At 46.1% G+C, this 18,437-nt stretch overlaps 1 protein-coding gene across 1 annotated transcript in view; it reads right to left on the bottom strand.

Moving 5' to 3' along the window:
- Positions 1–10,252: 10,252 nt before the first annotated feature.
- RXRG (retinoid X receptor gamma) overlaps positions 10,253–18,437 on the bottom strand; it is a gene marked incomplete at both ends in the record, with an annotated part of 43,742 nt that continues 35,557 nt past the window's right edge. Inside the window, 3 exons of the mRNA XM_082832574.1 lie at positions 10,253–10,400; positions 16,659–16,764; positions 18,031–18,122. Of these exons, the coding sequence (XP_082688700.1) occupies positions 10,253–10,400; positions 16,659–16,764; positions 18,031–18,122 (346 nt within the window). The remainder of the gene's footprint in view (positions 10,401–16,658; positions 16,765–18,030; positions 18,123–18,437) is intronic.

The following is an 18,437-nucleotide window of genomic DNA, read 5'->3' as shown; positions in this document are numbered from 1 at the left end:
AGCAGTGTGGAAGTATGAGTGAAATGAACATGTGACTACTCTACAATTAGGCAAGTACTGCCTCTGGAATACGCCCCAGAGAAACTCCCATACAGGTAAACAAGGAAACTCTAAGCAAGAGTGCCTGTCATAGGGCTTCCCTGGTGGTGCAGTGGTTGGGAGTCCGCCTGCCGATGCAGGGGACACGGTTTCGTGCCCCGGTCTGGGAAGATCCCACATGCCGCGGAGTGGCTGGGCCCGTGAGCCATGGCCGCTGAGCCTGCGCGCCCAGAGCCTGTGCTCCGCAACGGGAGAGGCCACAATAGTGAGAGGCCCGCGTACCGCAAAAAAAAAAAAAGAGTGCCTGTCATGGGAAAGGATTCTAGACCACTGAGGACTCTACTGGAATAGTGTGCAGCAATCAGAAGGAATTGGCTAGAGTTACATAGAGCATCATTGATGGGTCTCAAAGCATAATGCTGAGTAAAACAAAGAAGAAGGAATCTAAAGGAGATTGATAGCAAAAACATCATTCATGTACATTTAAAAAAACTTTATTGAAGTATAGTTGATTTTCAATGTTGCATTAATTTCTGCTGTACAGCAAAGTGATTCAGTTATACATATATATATATTCTTTTCCATTATGGTTTATCACAGGATACTGAATATGTTTCTCTGTGCTATACAGTAGGGACTTGTTGTTTATCCATGTACATTTTTAAAACATACAAAACAATACTATATATTTCCCATAGACGTCATATATAGACATAACAACTGGAAGGTGGATTTTCAAGGACCTACTCTAAATACATAAGAAGAGGGTACCTTTGGGAGGATTTCGATTTGAGATAGCAGATGAAGGGGAAAAAGAAACAAAAGAAGGGCCTTGAGTGGTCTTCTTTGCCATCTGTTGAGAAGGATAAACTCATTTATGTCCACTGGGGTTAGAAACCAGCTATATAGCTCTACCATTTGGCAGAACACTAACCCATAGCATAGTAGGTGCAGGTGCTCAAAAAACAATTTTTAATCTATTTGTTTTATCCTTTAAATTCGGGACTTTCTAATATATAGGATCTTTCAGGATTTTCTCTGGAATCAGTGCTGAGAGCTCAGGGTGATCCCCTGGTCCTTATAAGGTCATGGAATAAAACATCAATCAATTTCTAAAAGACATTATTGATTCAGTGGGGTAGAGAGAACCTTAGAGATCTTCTTGTCAGAATCTTTGACCCTGCCGAGGAGGGATATGAAGTCCTGAGGGGTCCAGTAACTGCCCAAGGTCAGACACGGAGCCTGCTGCCTGTGACCAGAGGGGGACCCCAGTCTTCTGACTCCTTTTCCTTTGCTTTTTCCACCAGGTAGCCTGACATTAGCATTGCTACCTCCAAGTGTGCCACGACTTCAGCTTGCTCTGAATGTCCAGATCTGTCTCTGCACATTTGGGAAGGGTTGATCTAGCACTTTAACACTCTACACTGCAATTGGCACGTGGCCTCTACAGGAAAAGAGCAACAGACCCTATAACACAGTCCCATTGAAAACTCACATTCAGTCAATCTCAAAAGTCCCCAATTCTACCTCTGAGAAAGAAGTCTAATTGTCAGTGTTGCCATGGAAACGTCCCTTGTTGCACTGAACCAGTCCTGATGTGGCCCTTTCCTTGGACTCCATATGTAATATTGGTGGTTTAACAGTTACAGGTCTGTGTTTCCTTTACCCAGAAGATTGTTCCTTCCCAGCTTAGATGGACCCCTGTTTCTAAGCATCCTCTATGAGATTCTCCATTCTTTCTTCTCTGAGATTCCTCTTCTGAGCCCATTTCTCCGGAAGCTAAACCTCCATTGAGTGAGTACCTATTTGACCTTCTGAGTCTATTTGAGGTTCATTTTTCAAACTATTATTTGTTTTCCATTTTAAAAATCCCGCCCCTCCTGGAAGCCGCTTTCTCCGGAAAGTGACTGTGATGCTCCGAGCCGGCAGCAGAGGGCGCCGATGCCTAACAATCTTGGCACTGAACGTCCAGCTGGGGCTGAGCGGGTTACAAGCATCCCGCAGCTGCGCTGACCGAGAAGATCCTCCCCTGGGGGCCTGGACCTGGGCCAGCTCAGTGTGGTCAGAGATGGCTGTGCGCTCCAAAACTGTCACGAGAGACATTTCCATGGAGTTTTCCATGGAGAGGGATGAGGGTCCTTTCCCAGATTCTCCTTCCCTGCCTGCCTTGGGGAAAGGGGGAGGGGAGTGCTTTCTATTCTCTTCCCTGCTCAGTCCCTCCCAGGAACGCCCTAAATTAATCCTGTATCAGGGGCCCCAATCTTTCTCCACGGGGGGAAGGCATTATTGGTTTTTTGCCTGAAGCCTTGAGATCATTTAGGGGAAGCATCCTCCAGGGCCTGAGTCCCAGTCTTTTGAATTACATCAGTGGTGACAAATTAGTACTCACATAGGGTATATTTGATTTTTTTGGAAGCAGCCAAATCTATTAAATAAGGGATGAAATAAAGCTGGAGGTACGAAAGTACAGAGCCCAGAACCTAGTGGATAGTGGGTTCTGGGTAGATGGGGGTGACGTGAATCTGGGTCCGCTGGTAGTTATTGCAGTTGTCATTTAATGAGTTTTTGATTTAGAACCATGAGACCATTTTTCTTAGGTGACCTCTAAACCAGTTCTGAAGACAAATGTAAAAGAGAAATACCCAAAGGATATATCATTGCAGCAAAAGTTTCGCAGATTTCAAACATAAATGTGATTTGTTAGCCCAAGTTCCACATTTATTTAAAAACAACCTTATTATTTTATATTTGCTTATTGTACGTATCAATCCCTTAATCTACGTGTATTTCTTGGGCAGCAGATACAAAGGTAGTGCTGAAGATATAGGACCAGAGAGCTTGGAGTTCAGTGGCACTTGCTCTGCATTGGCAGTGAGGGTGGCTGAGGTCCTTATACTGCCCACCTGGAGGTCCTGGGGCAAGTCATGAACCTCTAGGGTGTCAGTTTCTTCATCTTTAAGATGGAGATAACAAGAGATCCCCTGCCTGTTTCTCCAAGGCCAGATTACAACTGCAGACCTTTACGTGCTTTGTGAACTCCAGAATGCTATAGACATTTCATTCCTTAGTATCCCGTGATCCTTGTGCTTTCTATTTTCTCAATTATAAGTTCCTGGAAGGCAAAGAATGTGCCTCAACTTCCTGGTCACTGCCCACCATGCCATGAAGAGTAACTCGGAAGACAGTGGGGACCTTATACCTTCTGTTAACTGTCTACCCAAGGCTGGTTTTCTGACTCGTGGCTCCAGTGGGGAGGCTCCTGGGCTTGCTACGGGACTTCTACTTGCAACGGGCTGCCATCTATTGGGAATGAAGCCAAAGGTACCAATCTCACTAAACATGCTTTGAACACCACCTCGCACTCTGCTCAGAGTTGTTGTGGATACACAGTTGAATCAGACATGATCTCTGCTCTCAAAGAGTTTACAAGTAAAGTGGATAGTACATACAAATGGCCAATAATGCAGAACGCCATGTTATTATAATCAAAATGGAGGCCCCAAATAACGGTAAAATTACAAAGACAGAGAGACCAGGGCAAGCTTCCTAGGGATGTTGCATTTGAGCTGGCCTTAGAGGATGAGTAGGCCTTGGATAAGTGCAACTGGTGCAGAAGTCGTGCCAGGCAGAGAAGACAGTCTGAGCAAAGACATAGTCAGCAGGTTGTTGGAGAAAGATTACACTGGGGGGAAGTGAGTGCTGGGCGACATGTAAGAAAGAGAAAGCTGGCAAGTTTTGCCTTGGGACCTAGCCTTGGGGAACCTTGATTGTCCTGCTAGAAAGCCTGGGCTCATCTCAGAAGCGAAATGACATCATTACAGCTGATGCACTCGGCCGAAGGGCTCAGATGGGCCATCTGGGCTGACTCCAAGGGGAAAGTGGGCATGGCATTGCCAAGGCAACCAAAGAAGGCAGATTCAAGGTGGTGCAGGCCTGGCCCCAGTTTTGACCAGTGCAGTGGTACTGTGAAGCCTCTAACGTCAGTGGGATATAGACAGGAAAGGGCCTTCTTTCTTCCAGCCACAGCCTCCAAACTGCCCTGTGGTATCTCCTTTCTTTGCCCATTGATGGTGCCTCAGGCAATGCTTAGAATATTTCACTTTGGTCGTTAAAACATCCAGTCGAATCTGAACTTCAGTCTTACACTGAATTCAAAGTCCCTTCCCATTGGCCCGGCCGCTGGCCCAGGGACCTGCTCTGGGAGCAAGGTGAGGACTATTCTTTCACTCTTCCTCCACCTTTCTCCCTCCTTCCTCTCCTGGGTCTTCCTTCCCTCTCTCCACCAGGGAATCGGGGCCCTGGAGGAAGGATGGGAAGACAGGGCAAGTTCTTAAGAAAGTTCTTAAGGATGGAGTGCCTTCGTGTAGCAAGTCCCCGCCAGATGTCTCTTGTTAGGGGCATATGTGAGTTCTTCAAGAGCCCCCACTGGGATGTTACGCTGCCCAGTAACCAGGTATGGCCAATGCGTGCTCAGCTTGACCTCCAGTTTGAGACGATGTCAATCTCTGTTTGACCCCTAGTCACTGCCCATAGGAGTTCAACCAGTGGCCTCTTACTAAGGGGGGTCCCTTGAAATTGACTGGCTGTTCCCTTGAACTTGGTACCTTTAGGGTATTCTAAGCATGACTTTCTTCCAGGATATTCACTTGACTGAAAGAAAATAACACATCCTGACCATACCAAGTATCGGGGGTAAGGCATGCACTGCTGCCCTCTCTACCCCACCATCATCTTCCAGAGGGACTCCTGTCTTCAGAGTGCTCTAGTCAAGAAGAAGGCATCAGTCTGTATGTTCACAGGTATCTCCTCTCCAAGCACTCTCTCACCCCCATCAAGGTGGCTCTGTGTTTCTGCCACTCAGCAACCATCCAGCCAGGAGCGAGGGACCAGCCTCCCCTTCTCGTAGGTACCTGCATCCAGTCTCAGTGAAGGGGTTCTTTTCTGTCCTCTTCACTTGACTTGGATATGGGGGTCCCTTCCCTCTCCTGGGCACCCTGAAGTGGTGGGGTAAAGCCACAGCATTGCCCCCGAGTACCCCTTATTAAATTTCAATCCTCTATGAATATTGACTCAAGAAGTATAGGGTAAAAGTCACAGAATCAGCTCAACATTTTTTTTCTTTTATGAAAGTATAGTTGCTGTACAACATTATGTAAGTTACATGTGTAAAATATAGTGTTCCACGAATTTTAAAGGTTATACTCCATTTATAGTTATTATAAAATATTGGCTCTATTCCCTGTGCTGTACAATTAATATTTGTAGCTTATTTTATACCCGGTAGTTTGCATCTCTTAATCCCTTACCCCTGTATTGCCCCGCTCCCTGCCACAGCCACTGGTAGCCACTAGTTTGTTCCCTATATCTGTGAGTCTGCTCCTTTTTTGTTATATCCACTAGTTTGTTTTATTTTAGGTTCCACATGTAAGTGATATCATATAATATTTGTCTTTTTCTGTCTGACTTATTTCACTTAGCATAGTGCCCTCCAAGTCCATCCATGTTGCTTCATATGCAAAATTTCATTCCTTTCTATGGCCAGTAGTATTCCATTGTATATATACCACACCTTCTTTAACCATTCATCCGTTCATGGACACTTGGGTTGCTTCCATACCTTGGCTGTTGTAAATAATGCTGCCATGAACACTGGGGTGCATATATCTTTTTAAATTAGTGTTTTTGTTTTCTACGGATATATACCCAGGAGTGGAATTGCTGGGTCATATGGTAGTTCTATCTTTAAATTTTTGAGGAACCTCCATACTGTTTTCCACAGTGGCTGCACCAATTTGCATTCCCACAAATAGCATACATCAGCTCATCTATCTTAATAATTCCTGTGTGGAAGCACCTAGTAGTTCCTCTTTAGACTCTGAGGGGACCTCCTGGCCTCACCTTGGGGCTTGAGCCAAAATTGTAAAACAATAGGAAAATTCCATTCAGTTTTCTGTTCCATTAGTGATGCTTGAGGGCAGAGTCCCACTGTCAGCACGACTGACATTTTGGGGCTGATAGTTCTTTGTTGTAGGGGGCTGCCCCCTGTGTCATAGATGTTTAGCAGCATCCCTGGCATCTACCCAATAGATCTCCCCCCACCCCCCGCCGTTGTGACAATCTCTTCAGACATTGCCAAACCTCCCATCCCCTGGGGGGCGGGGAGGTAGCAAAATTGCCTCCTGATGAGAACTACTGCCTAACAGAAAAAAGGAAGTCATTGAAAGTTTTTGAGCAAGGAAGTAACATAAGATTATCATCAAATATCATTTGATTAGTTTCACTGAATGATATGAACAGGAGTGGCCAAGGCCAAGAAATGCTTGCTGTGCAAGTAACACCTTTTTAATAATCCCTCATAATGTACAACATTACATTATCTCACTCGTTTCCACAGCCTCCATCTGAGGAAGGTAGGGGACTGTGTTTCACTGATGAAGTGTAAACACAGAGAAGGAGGCTAATACGGAGAGCCATCAGGCTGAAGAATAAGTGTGCGGAGGAGAGACGTGGAGAGGGGCTTTTCCATGGGGTCTAGGACTTTCTTTTCAGAGCAGGAATCCTGTAGAAAATATCTGGATCGGTCATAATAGGTACTGTAACTGAAATTAATTGAGAGCTGACCATGTGCTGTGTGTCTCATAGATCCCCTCACTTAAGTCTCTCAATAAGCCCCGTGAGGAGGTAATATTATTATTCCCAGTTTCCAAAGTCTAAGTTTGCAAAGACTAAGTTCCAGGAGGTTAAGTCATGTGCCGAAGGTCACTCAGTGATCAGAGATGGGATTTTAACGGAAGCTGCTGGGCTGACTCCAGAGCCCTTGTTTATAACCACGGCAACATCCTAAACTAGTTTCCAGCGTGTAACTCAGAACATAGGCTCTACAGTTTCCAAACCTCTTCCACTTGTGTCGCCTTCGCAGCTCACACAAGGCTCTCCCGTGTGATGTGTAGTGTCAGCACTGATAGGTAAGTGGGACCTTAGTCCCATTTTGCTGATGAAGATACAAACTAGAATACAGGTGTTAAACCAAAACTAGAAACCAGAATGGTTTGATTCTTTGCCCAGTACATTGGATGACACTGACCAGAATGTGGAATAGAATGTTCTGTAATCTCAGAACCAGAGATTAAGTTTTAACTACACTTCAGAAGAAAATTCACTAATACTTTTGCCCATCTTCTATGGCAGATACTGTGATAAACGCTTTGCACACATTATCTATATCATCTTGGCAAGAATCCTAGGGCAAAGAGTATAATTATCCCAATTTACAGATCAGGTCATTGAGGCCTGGCAAGACTGATGTCCACGACGAATGGCAAAGTCAGGACTCCAACTCAAGTATGTCTCGTGCCAAGGCACATACATGCTCTTACACTGGGCTTCCTGCATCTTTTTACCTTTTATCCTTATGAGGTGGGTATTATTATCTGATGTTTGCAAATAAGGGAAAGAAAGAAGAGCCAGAAAGGTGAAACAACTTCCCCCCAAACACAAGACCTCCAGCAGGTGGATCCAGGAGCCAGGCTCTGGCTGGCTGTGTCCAGAATCCATACTCTTCACCCTGGAGCCTTGGGTCCCGGCTCCATGAGAACTCTTGGGAACACAAGACTGACTCCCCTGCTTTTGTTATCTGTGTAAGTCAGCCTGGGGAGTATGGGGCTGTGAGTCTCAGGGAACATTAATCAGCACTGTTGGGAGAATCTGTTCTCTCCACGAGCTGACTCCTCTAGTTGGTGACGTGAGCTGAATGAGGAAGGTCTCTCTTCGGGGGTGTAGGCTCTGGAAGCTTCTCATGGCCGCTGTGGATCAGAGCCTTAAAGGATATTGAACATTCACTCAGTTGCTCATCCTGGGATGTGAGGGGGACCAGGTCAGGAAGGAGGTGGCCTTAGGGACCCCGAATGTCATGGGACCAGCCTGGGGAGAGATGCCTGCCCAGCTCCTGCCTAGCTCAGCGGGTTCTGTGGCAACAATTCCAGGAGACACCACATGATCTATGTTCAGACGCCCTGCTGGGCGTTCATCAGCCTGAATTTTGCTCCAGGCAAGAGCTAGGGTTCAGTGAGGAAGGGATCAAATATTGGAATGGAACTCGGGTTACCACACCTGGGGCATGATGGGTTTCCATGGAAGCCCCATGTTACCTATAAGGCAGCTGAAGGTGTCCAGTGAGTTATGCTGGCAGAGGGAAGAGGTCAGGGAGCCCAGCATTAAATTCTAGTCTCCTCCCACCCCAATCATTTTCATCATGGTTCACAAATAAATGCAGATGAAAAACAAAAGGAAAAACACAGCATAATTGATTTTAATTCCATTGCTTAATGTCCAAGTCTAAAGGATCCCTAAACTTTTCTTTCCCAGGAATAACGCAATTTTTATTTCTCAAAAATTGCATGATCACTGTTGAATATATTTGGACTGGAGAGTTAGCCCTGGGGTTTTTCTGAGAGGAGAACTTGCTGCCGCGGAATGACGCATCTGCCATCACAAAAACCTTTGGGGAATTCTTTCCAGTTGTGTGGAACCCAATTCAACAACACGCTTTTACTATGTGCCTACTGCATGCCAGACCCCAGGTCAGGTTCTGGTGGTATGAAGAAGGTAAGCCATGTGCAGCTGTTCAGGTTGTATACTCTACCCTAAGGGGCATAGAATTGTGTATCCATTAAGTCCTGTTTCTGCAGACGGCAGGAAGGTGACTTGAACAAGATGGGCTGTATAGGCTGGTTGTGATGTCACTTAGACACCGTTTCTACCCTCAAGGAGCTCACTGTCCAGCAGACAGCAGGGCTCTAAGACACTAGGTGATCATAGGCTAGAAGCTGGAAGAGCTTTTCTCTCTTCTCCCCCCCCCCCTTTTTTTTTTTTTTTTTTTTTTTGCGGTACGCGGGTCTCTCACTGCTGTGGCCTCTCCCGTTGCGGAGCACAGGCTCCGGACGCGCAGGCTCAGCGGCCATGGCTCACGGGCCCAGCCGCTCCGCGGCACGTGGGATCTTCCCGGACCGGGGCACGAACCCATGTTCCCTGCATCGGCAGGCGGACTCCCAACCACTGTGCCACCAGGGAAGCCCTCTCTCTTCCCCTTTTAACACATTATTGACCGGGGGATTTTTGCAGAAACTAATGCCTGTGGCCAGCAATTTGTTATGTAAGTGAATATTGAAACACTCCAGTCAACAATGTTTGGGTAACAAAAGACATATAAATACGTCTCTGGTCAGTAAGTTGTTAAGAACAGGCTACATATAGTCAGATAATGATGGAAAACAAATTTGGTGCACTCTGGTCTTTTTGTTATTGTTGCTAGTTAAGGACAGAAAATCCATTTCTTTACCATTACCAAAATCCATTACCACCTCCCACCAACTCCCAGGACCCGTCTCTTCCCCCATCAAGAGCACATCTTCTCTAAACTAAATAGGAAAAGAGTTTGAAGAAGAGATACATGTGTATGTATAACTGAATCACTTTGCTGTACACCTGAAACTAACACAACATTGTTAATCAACTATGCTCCAATATAAAATAAAAATTAAAAAAAAAAGAGCATCTACTCTTGTCCTTATACTCCATTACCCCCAGTCAGGACAAGGCTGTTAGTACTCATTATTCTTAGGAGGAAAAGAGCAAAAACAAACAAACAAACAAAAATCCAAGCTGGCTCTGAAAGACAATGTTTCTTCCCAATCTCTCCAGGGGCTACCCTGGGGCAAAGCTAGCTGTGCCCAGCTTAGACATGGGGTATCTAACTGCGGGATTTATTGGTGCAGGACCCCAGCCTCATCCCCCATTCCTAACCCCCCATACCTTTCCTCCCACATCTGAGATAACTGCCCTGCTGCACAATAATTCACCCCATGCTCCATGCAGTGCCAATATCACATATATTACTTTATTATTTGGTCATTGGCTTTCCGATGCAAGTGAAAAAATAATTTAAACTAATTGTATGTACAGAGGCTTGGTTAGTTTTCCCAAGGATTTCCAGAAAGATCCCTAGCCCCTTAAATAGCAAAGAAGGGTTACCGTCAACATCTATACAAAACTCCACCTATAAAAGTCGCATGTGTAGAAAGGTTTCTTTATTATAAGCATCACGTTTGGGGAACAGGAAGGGTTGGGGGTGGGGGGCGGAGGAACGTGTGCAGGGGGGTGGTCCACACACACCTGCCCTAACTAGTCCTGTGTAGGAGGCTGTGGCTGGTGAGGCTCAGGTGATCTGCAGTGGGGTCTCCAGCATCTCCATTAGGAAGGTGTCAATGGGTGTGTCCCCGATGAGCTTGAAGAAGAAGAGGTGCTCCAGGCACTTCAAGCCAATGGAGCGCAAGGCTGGGAGGCGCAGCAAGAGCTTGGCAAACCTGTGGAGAAGCAAGGAGACATTAAGGACTGGGGAGCCAGCATGCACGGGGCAGCTGCTGGCCTGAGGCAGCTCATTTGGTCTTCTTGACCAATCTGTGATTAGAAGAAAGAGCCTGGTTGCGGAGACTAAGGCAGTTGGAGAATCTCTAATTCTGGAGAGCTTCAGAAATAGGCTAGAGGTCTTGTTATGCTTCTTAAAGGTGGAAGTTGGATCCTGTGGCCTCTTGAGAATCTCTCGAATTCTGTGGCCACATCCCAGAATTGCCCTCAGCACCCCCATTCGTGGTGGGCAAGAGGAAGAGCTAGCCTGCTGATGCTGGCTCACATCTCCAACCCTAACCAGCTGGTGCTCCTTACATTCTCTGTGCCTGGGGATTCCTGGGAAGATTTGCCAAAGCATTTAGAACGGCACAGCACGGCGGATGTGCAGAATCCACAGGGGCTCTCGCCACTGGCTGAACGTGTTTGTGTACAAACCCCACACCAGGCAGTGAGATAGGTTCTGGGATCCAAGAAGAGCCCCCCACTCTTGGGACCAGCAGTTCTCAGCTCCTCGCCAGACTATGTTTTTCCTCATACCACACTTACTTTGAGCAATGCGACCTCAATGTGCCTCAGTTACCACATTTCTGTTACCCATTTATAACCACTTTGTACATCAGCTTCGTATTCTGTGCTTACTTTTATTTTGTTTTGTTTTTTAATTTTTTTGCCTAAGTGTGACTTTCTTTTTTAAATTTTTTGAAAATTTTTATTGAAATATAGTTGATTTACAATGTTGTGTTAGTTTCAGGTGTATAGCAAAGTGACTCCTCTCTCTCTCTCTCTCTCTCTCTCTATATATATATATATATATATGCTTTTTTAGATCCTTTTCCATTATAGGTTATTACAAGATATTGAATATAGTTCCCTGTGCTATATAGTGGTCCTTGTTGGTTGTATATTTTATATATAGTAGTGTGTATATTTGAATCCCAAACTTCTAATTTATCCCTCCGCCCCCTTTCACCTTTGGTAACCATAATTTCTTTTCTATGTCTGTGAGTCCATTTCTGTTTTGTGAATAAGTTCATTTATATCAATTTTTTAGATTCCACATATAATCAGTGTCATATATTTGTCTTTCTCTGTCTGATTTACTTCACTTAGTATGATAATCTCTAGGCACTGTGGAGACTAGTATGCAGGTTCCTTAAAAAACTAAAAATAGAGCTACCATACGATCCAGCAATCCCACTCCTGGGCGTATATCTGGAGGAAATTCTAATTCAGAAAGAATCATGCACCCCAGTGTTCACTGCAGCACTGTTTACAATAGCCAGGTCATGGAAGCAACCTAAATGTCCATCAGCAGACGAATGGATAAAAAAGATGTGGGGAGGTTTCCCTGGCAGTGGTTGAGAGTCTGCCTGCCAATGCAGGGGACACAGGTTCGTGCCCCAGTCCGGGAAGATCCCACATGCCGTGGAGCGGCTGGGTCCATGAGCCATGGCCGCTGAGCCTGCGCGTCCAGAGCCTGTGCTCCGCAACAGGAGAGGCCACAACAGTGAGAGGCCCGTGTACCGCAAAAAAAAAAAAAAAAAAAAATATGTGGAGGGTGTGTGTATACACACACACACACACACACACACACACACATAGGAATATTACTCAACCATAAACAATAATGAAATAATGCCATTTGCAGCAACATGGACGTGCTTACCTTTCAGTTAGGAAGAGAGAGAGAGACAGAAAATAGTAGCCTTCACCCCTGAGGGGCCCCCAGTCTGGAGAGAGAATACACACACCCATGCATACACACACACTCACATATGTCTCCCACACATGTGCACACACACCCCCTCACCACTCTCACACATACACACACTTGTGCACACACATTCACTCACACTCATACACCCTCACACACATAGCTTGCACATATTCACACGTGTAAAAGTATACACACACATTCTCCTCCATTCTCACCTGCCCTCACACACTGGTACACCCACACACACAAATGCATGTGTACACACACACACACACGCACACCTATAATTAAGGACCTTAGTTGTAAGGCTCACCAAAGGGAAAGAGACTAGTGTGTGAAGGAATTAGCCTCACACATACAGGGTCCTTTTCAGGCTCCTCAATCTGCCACATTTCCAACATGCTTCTGTGGTCTCTCTTCACCTCTCAAAATTCTTTTTGCCAGTGAAGCTTATTTTTAATGTTATTACTGATAATGACTGGAAATCAAATAACTCTACTCACAATTTCCAATAAAAAGTACAGGAATCGAAATCTTGTTAGTCACGGTGGCCTTAAACCAGTAACCTCCAGTTGGGCCGGATCTTCACTGGACGTCACAACATTATTTCACGAGAAGTTTTCAAATTGGAGTTTTAATACTTCTCGAAAATGCGTATAGGTCTATATGCATGCCGAAAGAAGTTTTAAGGAAATGTGGCAATATAAGAAGAACAGAGTGGCACCATCTAAAAAGGTAAGAATTACCTCCCTACATGGAAAAATTAAAGGTCTATACCAAGGCCAACACACACCTTCAAAACATTTGATTAGAAAGCCTCTGAGTGGGACTTCCCTGGCGGTCCAGTGGTTAGGGTTGTGCGTTTTCACTGCAGGGAGCACAGGTTTGATCCCTGGTCGGGGAACTAAGATCCCACAGGCCTCTCGATGTGGCAAAAAAAAAAAAAAAAAGGAAGCCTCTGAGTGCATCTGAATGGTATCACCGTTAGATAAGAACAAGGAGGCCGAGCTCCTGGTCAAGGCTCTGCCACGAAAGAGGTTTCTGTAATTAGGCAAAGAAAATGGCTTCTTTATAAAGTGTGAAGTTAGGCTGACATTAGCTCTGAAAATGTATTTTTTTACTCTAAAAATGCCAAAGTTTTACAATGTGTAAAATGCTAACCATTCTAGACACAGACTATTATATATAGTATGGATAAACAACAAGGGCCTACTGTATAGCACAGGAAACTATATTCAACACCCTGTGATAAACTATAATAAAAAGAATATGAAAAAGAATGTATATATATATATATATATATATATATATATATATATATAACAATCACTGTGCTTCACAGCAGAAAGTGACACATTGTAAATCAACTATACTTCAAAAAAATGATTTTTTAAAAAATGTTAACCATAAGACTGCTGTCTTTGCTGTCTGTCCCAGGTTTGGGAGCTAAGATCAGGATGTAGAAATAAACACACCCCCTAATAGCCACAGCCACAGGGTCGCATTCCTCGCTCACATGTTTGGCAACAAGGGGCACTCACAGCCTTTGAAGGCACCTGCTGTGTGAGAGAAAGAAGGTTCCTGCAAACTCTGCCCCCTCCTGAGTTTTGATGTCTGCTTCTGGCTAGAGGAAGCAGAACTCGTCCCTGTGAGGTGTACTTCTGAAAAGTCTCCACGGAGTGGCAGCCCTCCACCACCAAGAAAACGGCCTTGACAGGGCTTGTGTGCCACCAGGGACCCCCTCAACCACTTTCTGCAAACCAGAGGTGACCAGCCTTTGGCACACTTGCCCACCTGGTTGAGCCAAGTGACATCCCTGATGGACCTGCTCAGCATCTGGGTGGTCACCCACTGTCCAGGCTGTACCGGATGCACCCAAGGGACATGCGGGGACCTAGTCCCTGCACTCCCTCCCTGAACGCCCAGGCCCTGCCCTGGGCCAGGTAACAAGTGTTGGCATCTCTGCCTAGTGCCTGGGGGCCGCCCAGGCCCCTGGCTGTCCCCTTCCTGGGAAAACAGGCAAATTCCAAAGTTTTTAAAGTGTTATTCATTAGAAACAATCTAAATGTCAACCACAGAACGATGACTAGATACATTAGGATACACCCATCCTGTGAAATATTACAAACTCATTGAAAATAAGAATCTTGTACTTTTCAATATCTGATAAAATGTCTAAAATAGCTAATGGAGCAAAATAATACGGCAAACCATATGATTTCAGATCTGTAAATATACATTTCTCTGTATACATACATTGATACACAAAGCTGCTGGAAAGAAATATACCTCCCAAATTTACAGGCAGTTTATATTACCCTATTTATTTAAAAACACTTTCCTTATTTCCTACCAAAGCATGCTTGGCTTTTATAATAAGATAGAAAAGAGTTCTGTTTTTTTTTTTTTTTTTTTTTTTTTTTTTTTTTGCGGTACGCGGGCCTCTCACTCTTGTGGCCTCTCCCGTTGCGGAGCACAGGCTCCGGACGCGCAGGCTCAGCGGCCATGGCTCACGGGCCCAGCCGCTCCGCGGCATGTGGGATCTTCCCGGACCGGGGCACGAACCCGTGTCCCCTGCATCGGCAGGCGGACTCTCAACCACTGCACCACCAGGGAAGCCCTAGGAGTTTTGTTTTTTAAAGAGGTAAACAGCACTACCTAGAGCCAAGTCCAGGAAAAGGATGAATGTGAGCCTTCCTAGTCCTAATGCCCTGCACACGATATGTGCACACACACACACACACAAACACACACACACACACACACACACACATGAGTAATGCTGCCTTACAGCTGGGAGATTCAGTGCATGTCATCCAGCACAGGGCTTTCAGTCAGCTCTCACTGGCCAGAAGCTGAGCTGATGCTGGCAGCCAGGCCCTGCTGGTTGGGTAGGGCTCTTTCAACCTCACCCACTTCAGATGTAGGAGAGACTGCCAGGTGCCTATCAAAATCCATTCTTCTCTTCTTCCTTGGCAACCAGCTGCACACATTCTCCAGTCTCCTTCTTGGCTAGCTGGTCCATGTGACCAAGTTTTAGCCAATGGAAGTGAGTAAAGGGAGGGGGTACCCTTTCCAGATCAATGTGTTGCCCATATAGCCTCACCTCTGTGCTCCCTCTCCTCTTCCCCTTCCACCATCAACATACAAAACACAATGAGAGGGCTTCCCTGGTGACACAGTGGTTGAGAGTCCGCCTGCCAATGCAGGGGTTCGTGCCCCAGTCCGGGAAGATCCCACATGCCGCGGAACGGCTGGGCCCGTGAGCCATGGCCGCTGAGCCTGCGCGTCCAGAGCCTGTGCTCCGCAGCGGGAGAGGCCACAGCAGTGAGAGGTCCGCGTACCAAAAAAAAAAAAAAAACACAATGAGACTCGGCGACATGGTGGAACCCCAGGAAGGAAGGAGCCTGGGTCCCTGAGCAATGGTGTGGAAGAAAGTCACCACACTAGACTGATTACCCATCCAGGACTGATTTGTGAGGAAGAAATAAACTTGTGTTCAACTATTGACATTTGGGAAGTCTGTTGTCACAGCTCAGTCTCCATAACACACAAGGTCTGCACATTTATTGTATCAACTGGCTGGACCCCACTCACACAGATGCATTCATTGCCTGTGATAAAAAATGAGCTCAGCCTCTTCCGGACAACTGAGAGATAGTGGCTTATGATCCAGGAAAAATGGGCTAATGGAAATTAGACTCCACAGAGGAGTAAAAGTCATCAGTGAGAACTGGGAGCACAGGTAATTAATCCTCAAAACAAACTCATGCCTTTAAAGAAGTTTTTTTCAAGTTTCATTTTCCATTTTCTGTGAGGTTTGAGGATCATATTCTCTCTTTTTAACTAGAGCTAGTGGAGGAGGAAAATTTTATTCAGCTGTACCTGGGGGAAACATTTGGGAAAAGAATTTTTTTAACCACTCAGGAATACGGGTAGATGGCCTCAGAGATCCTCTGACCGATATCTTCCTTTTCAGACAAGAAGCCCAGACCCAGGACCTTGCCAGAGGCGACAGACGGCACCCTCGGGGCCAGCGGTCACCTCTCCTGGCTACCAAAGCCTGTACCTTTTACTGCAGGGGGGCTTCCATGAGGGCAAAGCAGAAAGCAATGCAGTCACACTGAAAAGCACAAGCTCTTCGAAATCAGACAAACTTGGGTTCCCAACCTGCCCCACCGTGCCCCAGCTCTGTGACCCTGGGCAAGTTTCCTTTTTGAGCGTTGGGGCCTCTTTAGAAATTGGAGCTAAGGATTCCCACCATCGTCGTTCACTGGGGTGTTCATTCAACATTTAAAGATGAATACTAATTGTTAGGCTCTGATGCCAAAGTGGTGAACAGTGGGTGAACAAGACGGACGAGACCTCCGGTTTCACGGAGCCAGTGTCTGAGTACGGTTGTGGAAAAATCTAGACGGTGCCTGCCGCATGTCGCCATTCATTAATGGCAGATCAGAAGAGTGCTGCAGTTGTTACCATTCTTCCAGGACTCCCTCACCTGCCTGGTTGTTCCGGGTACTTCTGCTTGGTGTAGGCCTCGAGGGTGGCATAAACCTTCTCTCGCAGAGTCTCCACCTCAGAGGGGTTGGACAGACCCTTGGCATCTGAAAAAGACAGCTGATTCAACCTCTCCTTCCACACCTCTGCGGGACACCCTTCTACAGAGTCTGTCCCCATTCACACAGGCCACCTCCCGCAGAGTTACGAGAGACACGCTGGATGGGGGACATTGTGAAATACACAAAGCCAGCCCTTTGTGCCCTCACACCTCCTTCCTGTGCCCAATCTACCCAATAAACTCTTGGAGCAAAGGTACGCACGGCTGACTGCGAGGAGGAGAGTTTTCTTTTATCCGGGCCATTCTAGAAATACTACCTTCACATATTTATTGAGTGCTTACTGTGTGCTAAGCATGGACTGAATAAAGAGATGGGGCACAAAAACCGGACAGACCCACATCCTGTGTCAATTAACAGACCACCTAATTCAGGAGATGAAGCATGTGCGTCAGTTACTATGCAATTCTGAATACTCATCTTTCTTGACCCACAGCAGCATCTGAAGAAGCTGATCACTTCCTCCTTCTTGAAATGCTTTTCCTCCCTGGGCCCCCCAGGACACTACTCTTTGGTTCTTCCCTGTCTCACTCACTGCCCCCTCTCAGGCTTCTTTGCTGGCTCGTCCTTCTCTCTGCAACCTCTAAATATCACCATGCCCCAGGGCTTAGCCCTCAGCCCTCTGCTCTGCAATGCCTCTACTTTACTCTCGGTCTCAGAGCCTTGCATGCCAGGTCTAGGCTGATAGCTCTCAAATGTACATCTCCGGTCCTGCCTCTTCTCTGAACTCCAGACTCACATAAACAATTGCTTCCGGGAGAGCCACTCTTGGACGTTTACTATCCATCTCAGATTCTCATGTCCAAAGTCCTGATTCCTAGCCACCCACCCTTTGAACCGCCATTTCAGTAAATGAAATCTCTGCTTTTCCAAGTGTTCAAGAAAACAAAATGAAAAATTCTAAGAATTATATTTAATACCTCTCTTTCTTTCACGCCCTATCAGCAAATCCCATTGGCTCTGTCTAAAAATATATGTAGAACCCGACCACTTTTTACCGCCTTCTTTGCTACTACCCTAGCCCTCTGGCATCTCTCGTCCTCCCCACTTGCCCCCAAACATGCACACTCCACATCCATTTGAGATCCTTTTCAAGATGGCTCGAGGAGCAGAGGCCATGAAGAGTTGACTCCTTGTCCTCCCCAGGATAGGTCTCCTGGCCCTCCCTTATCTGTCTCTGCTGAGCTAGAAGACTAGAGAACATCAGAGCACTGGGGGCCGACCATGGAGGAGAGCTAAGCACAACGCACTCACCTGGGTTAAAGAGCACGATGGCTCGTAGGCACCCCAGCTCCGACTTATCCATCTGCATGTCTTTCATTTTGGAGACCAGCTCAGTCAGAACTCTGTTCACAGAAAACAATGGCAGGTGATGAGAAAATCATGAATACCAGGCCAAGGGCTGATAAAATGAATGCAACCAATATTTATTGTGTACCCACCCCATTTTCCAGTAGATGCGCCAGGTACTAGGGGCACAGAGATGAATAAGATACAGTCCCTGATCTCAAAGAGCTCACAGTTTAATTAAAGAAACAGACACAGAAGCAATACGTAGCAGCAACACAAAGCCAATAACTGGCATGATCAAAGTCCCAGGGAACACCGAGGATGAGGCAGTGAACACAGAGAGGGAGCTGGAAAGGCAGCCTAGAGGATTT

Source organism: Leucopleurus acutus (genome assembly GCF_964270905.1).
Source record: "Leucopleurus acutus genome assembly, chromosome: 2".
Taxonomy (NCBI): domain Eukaryota; kingdom Metazoa; phylum Chordata; class Mammalia; order Artiodactyla; family Delphinidae; genus Leucopleurus; species Leucopleurus acutus.
Note: the sequence above shows the minus strand (reverse complement) of the source record. Positions and strands in the feature narration are given on the sequence as shown.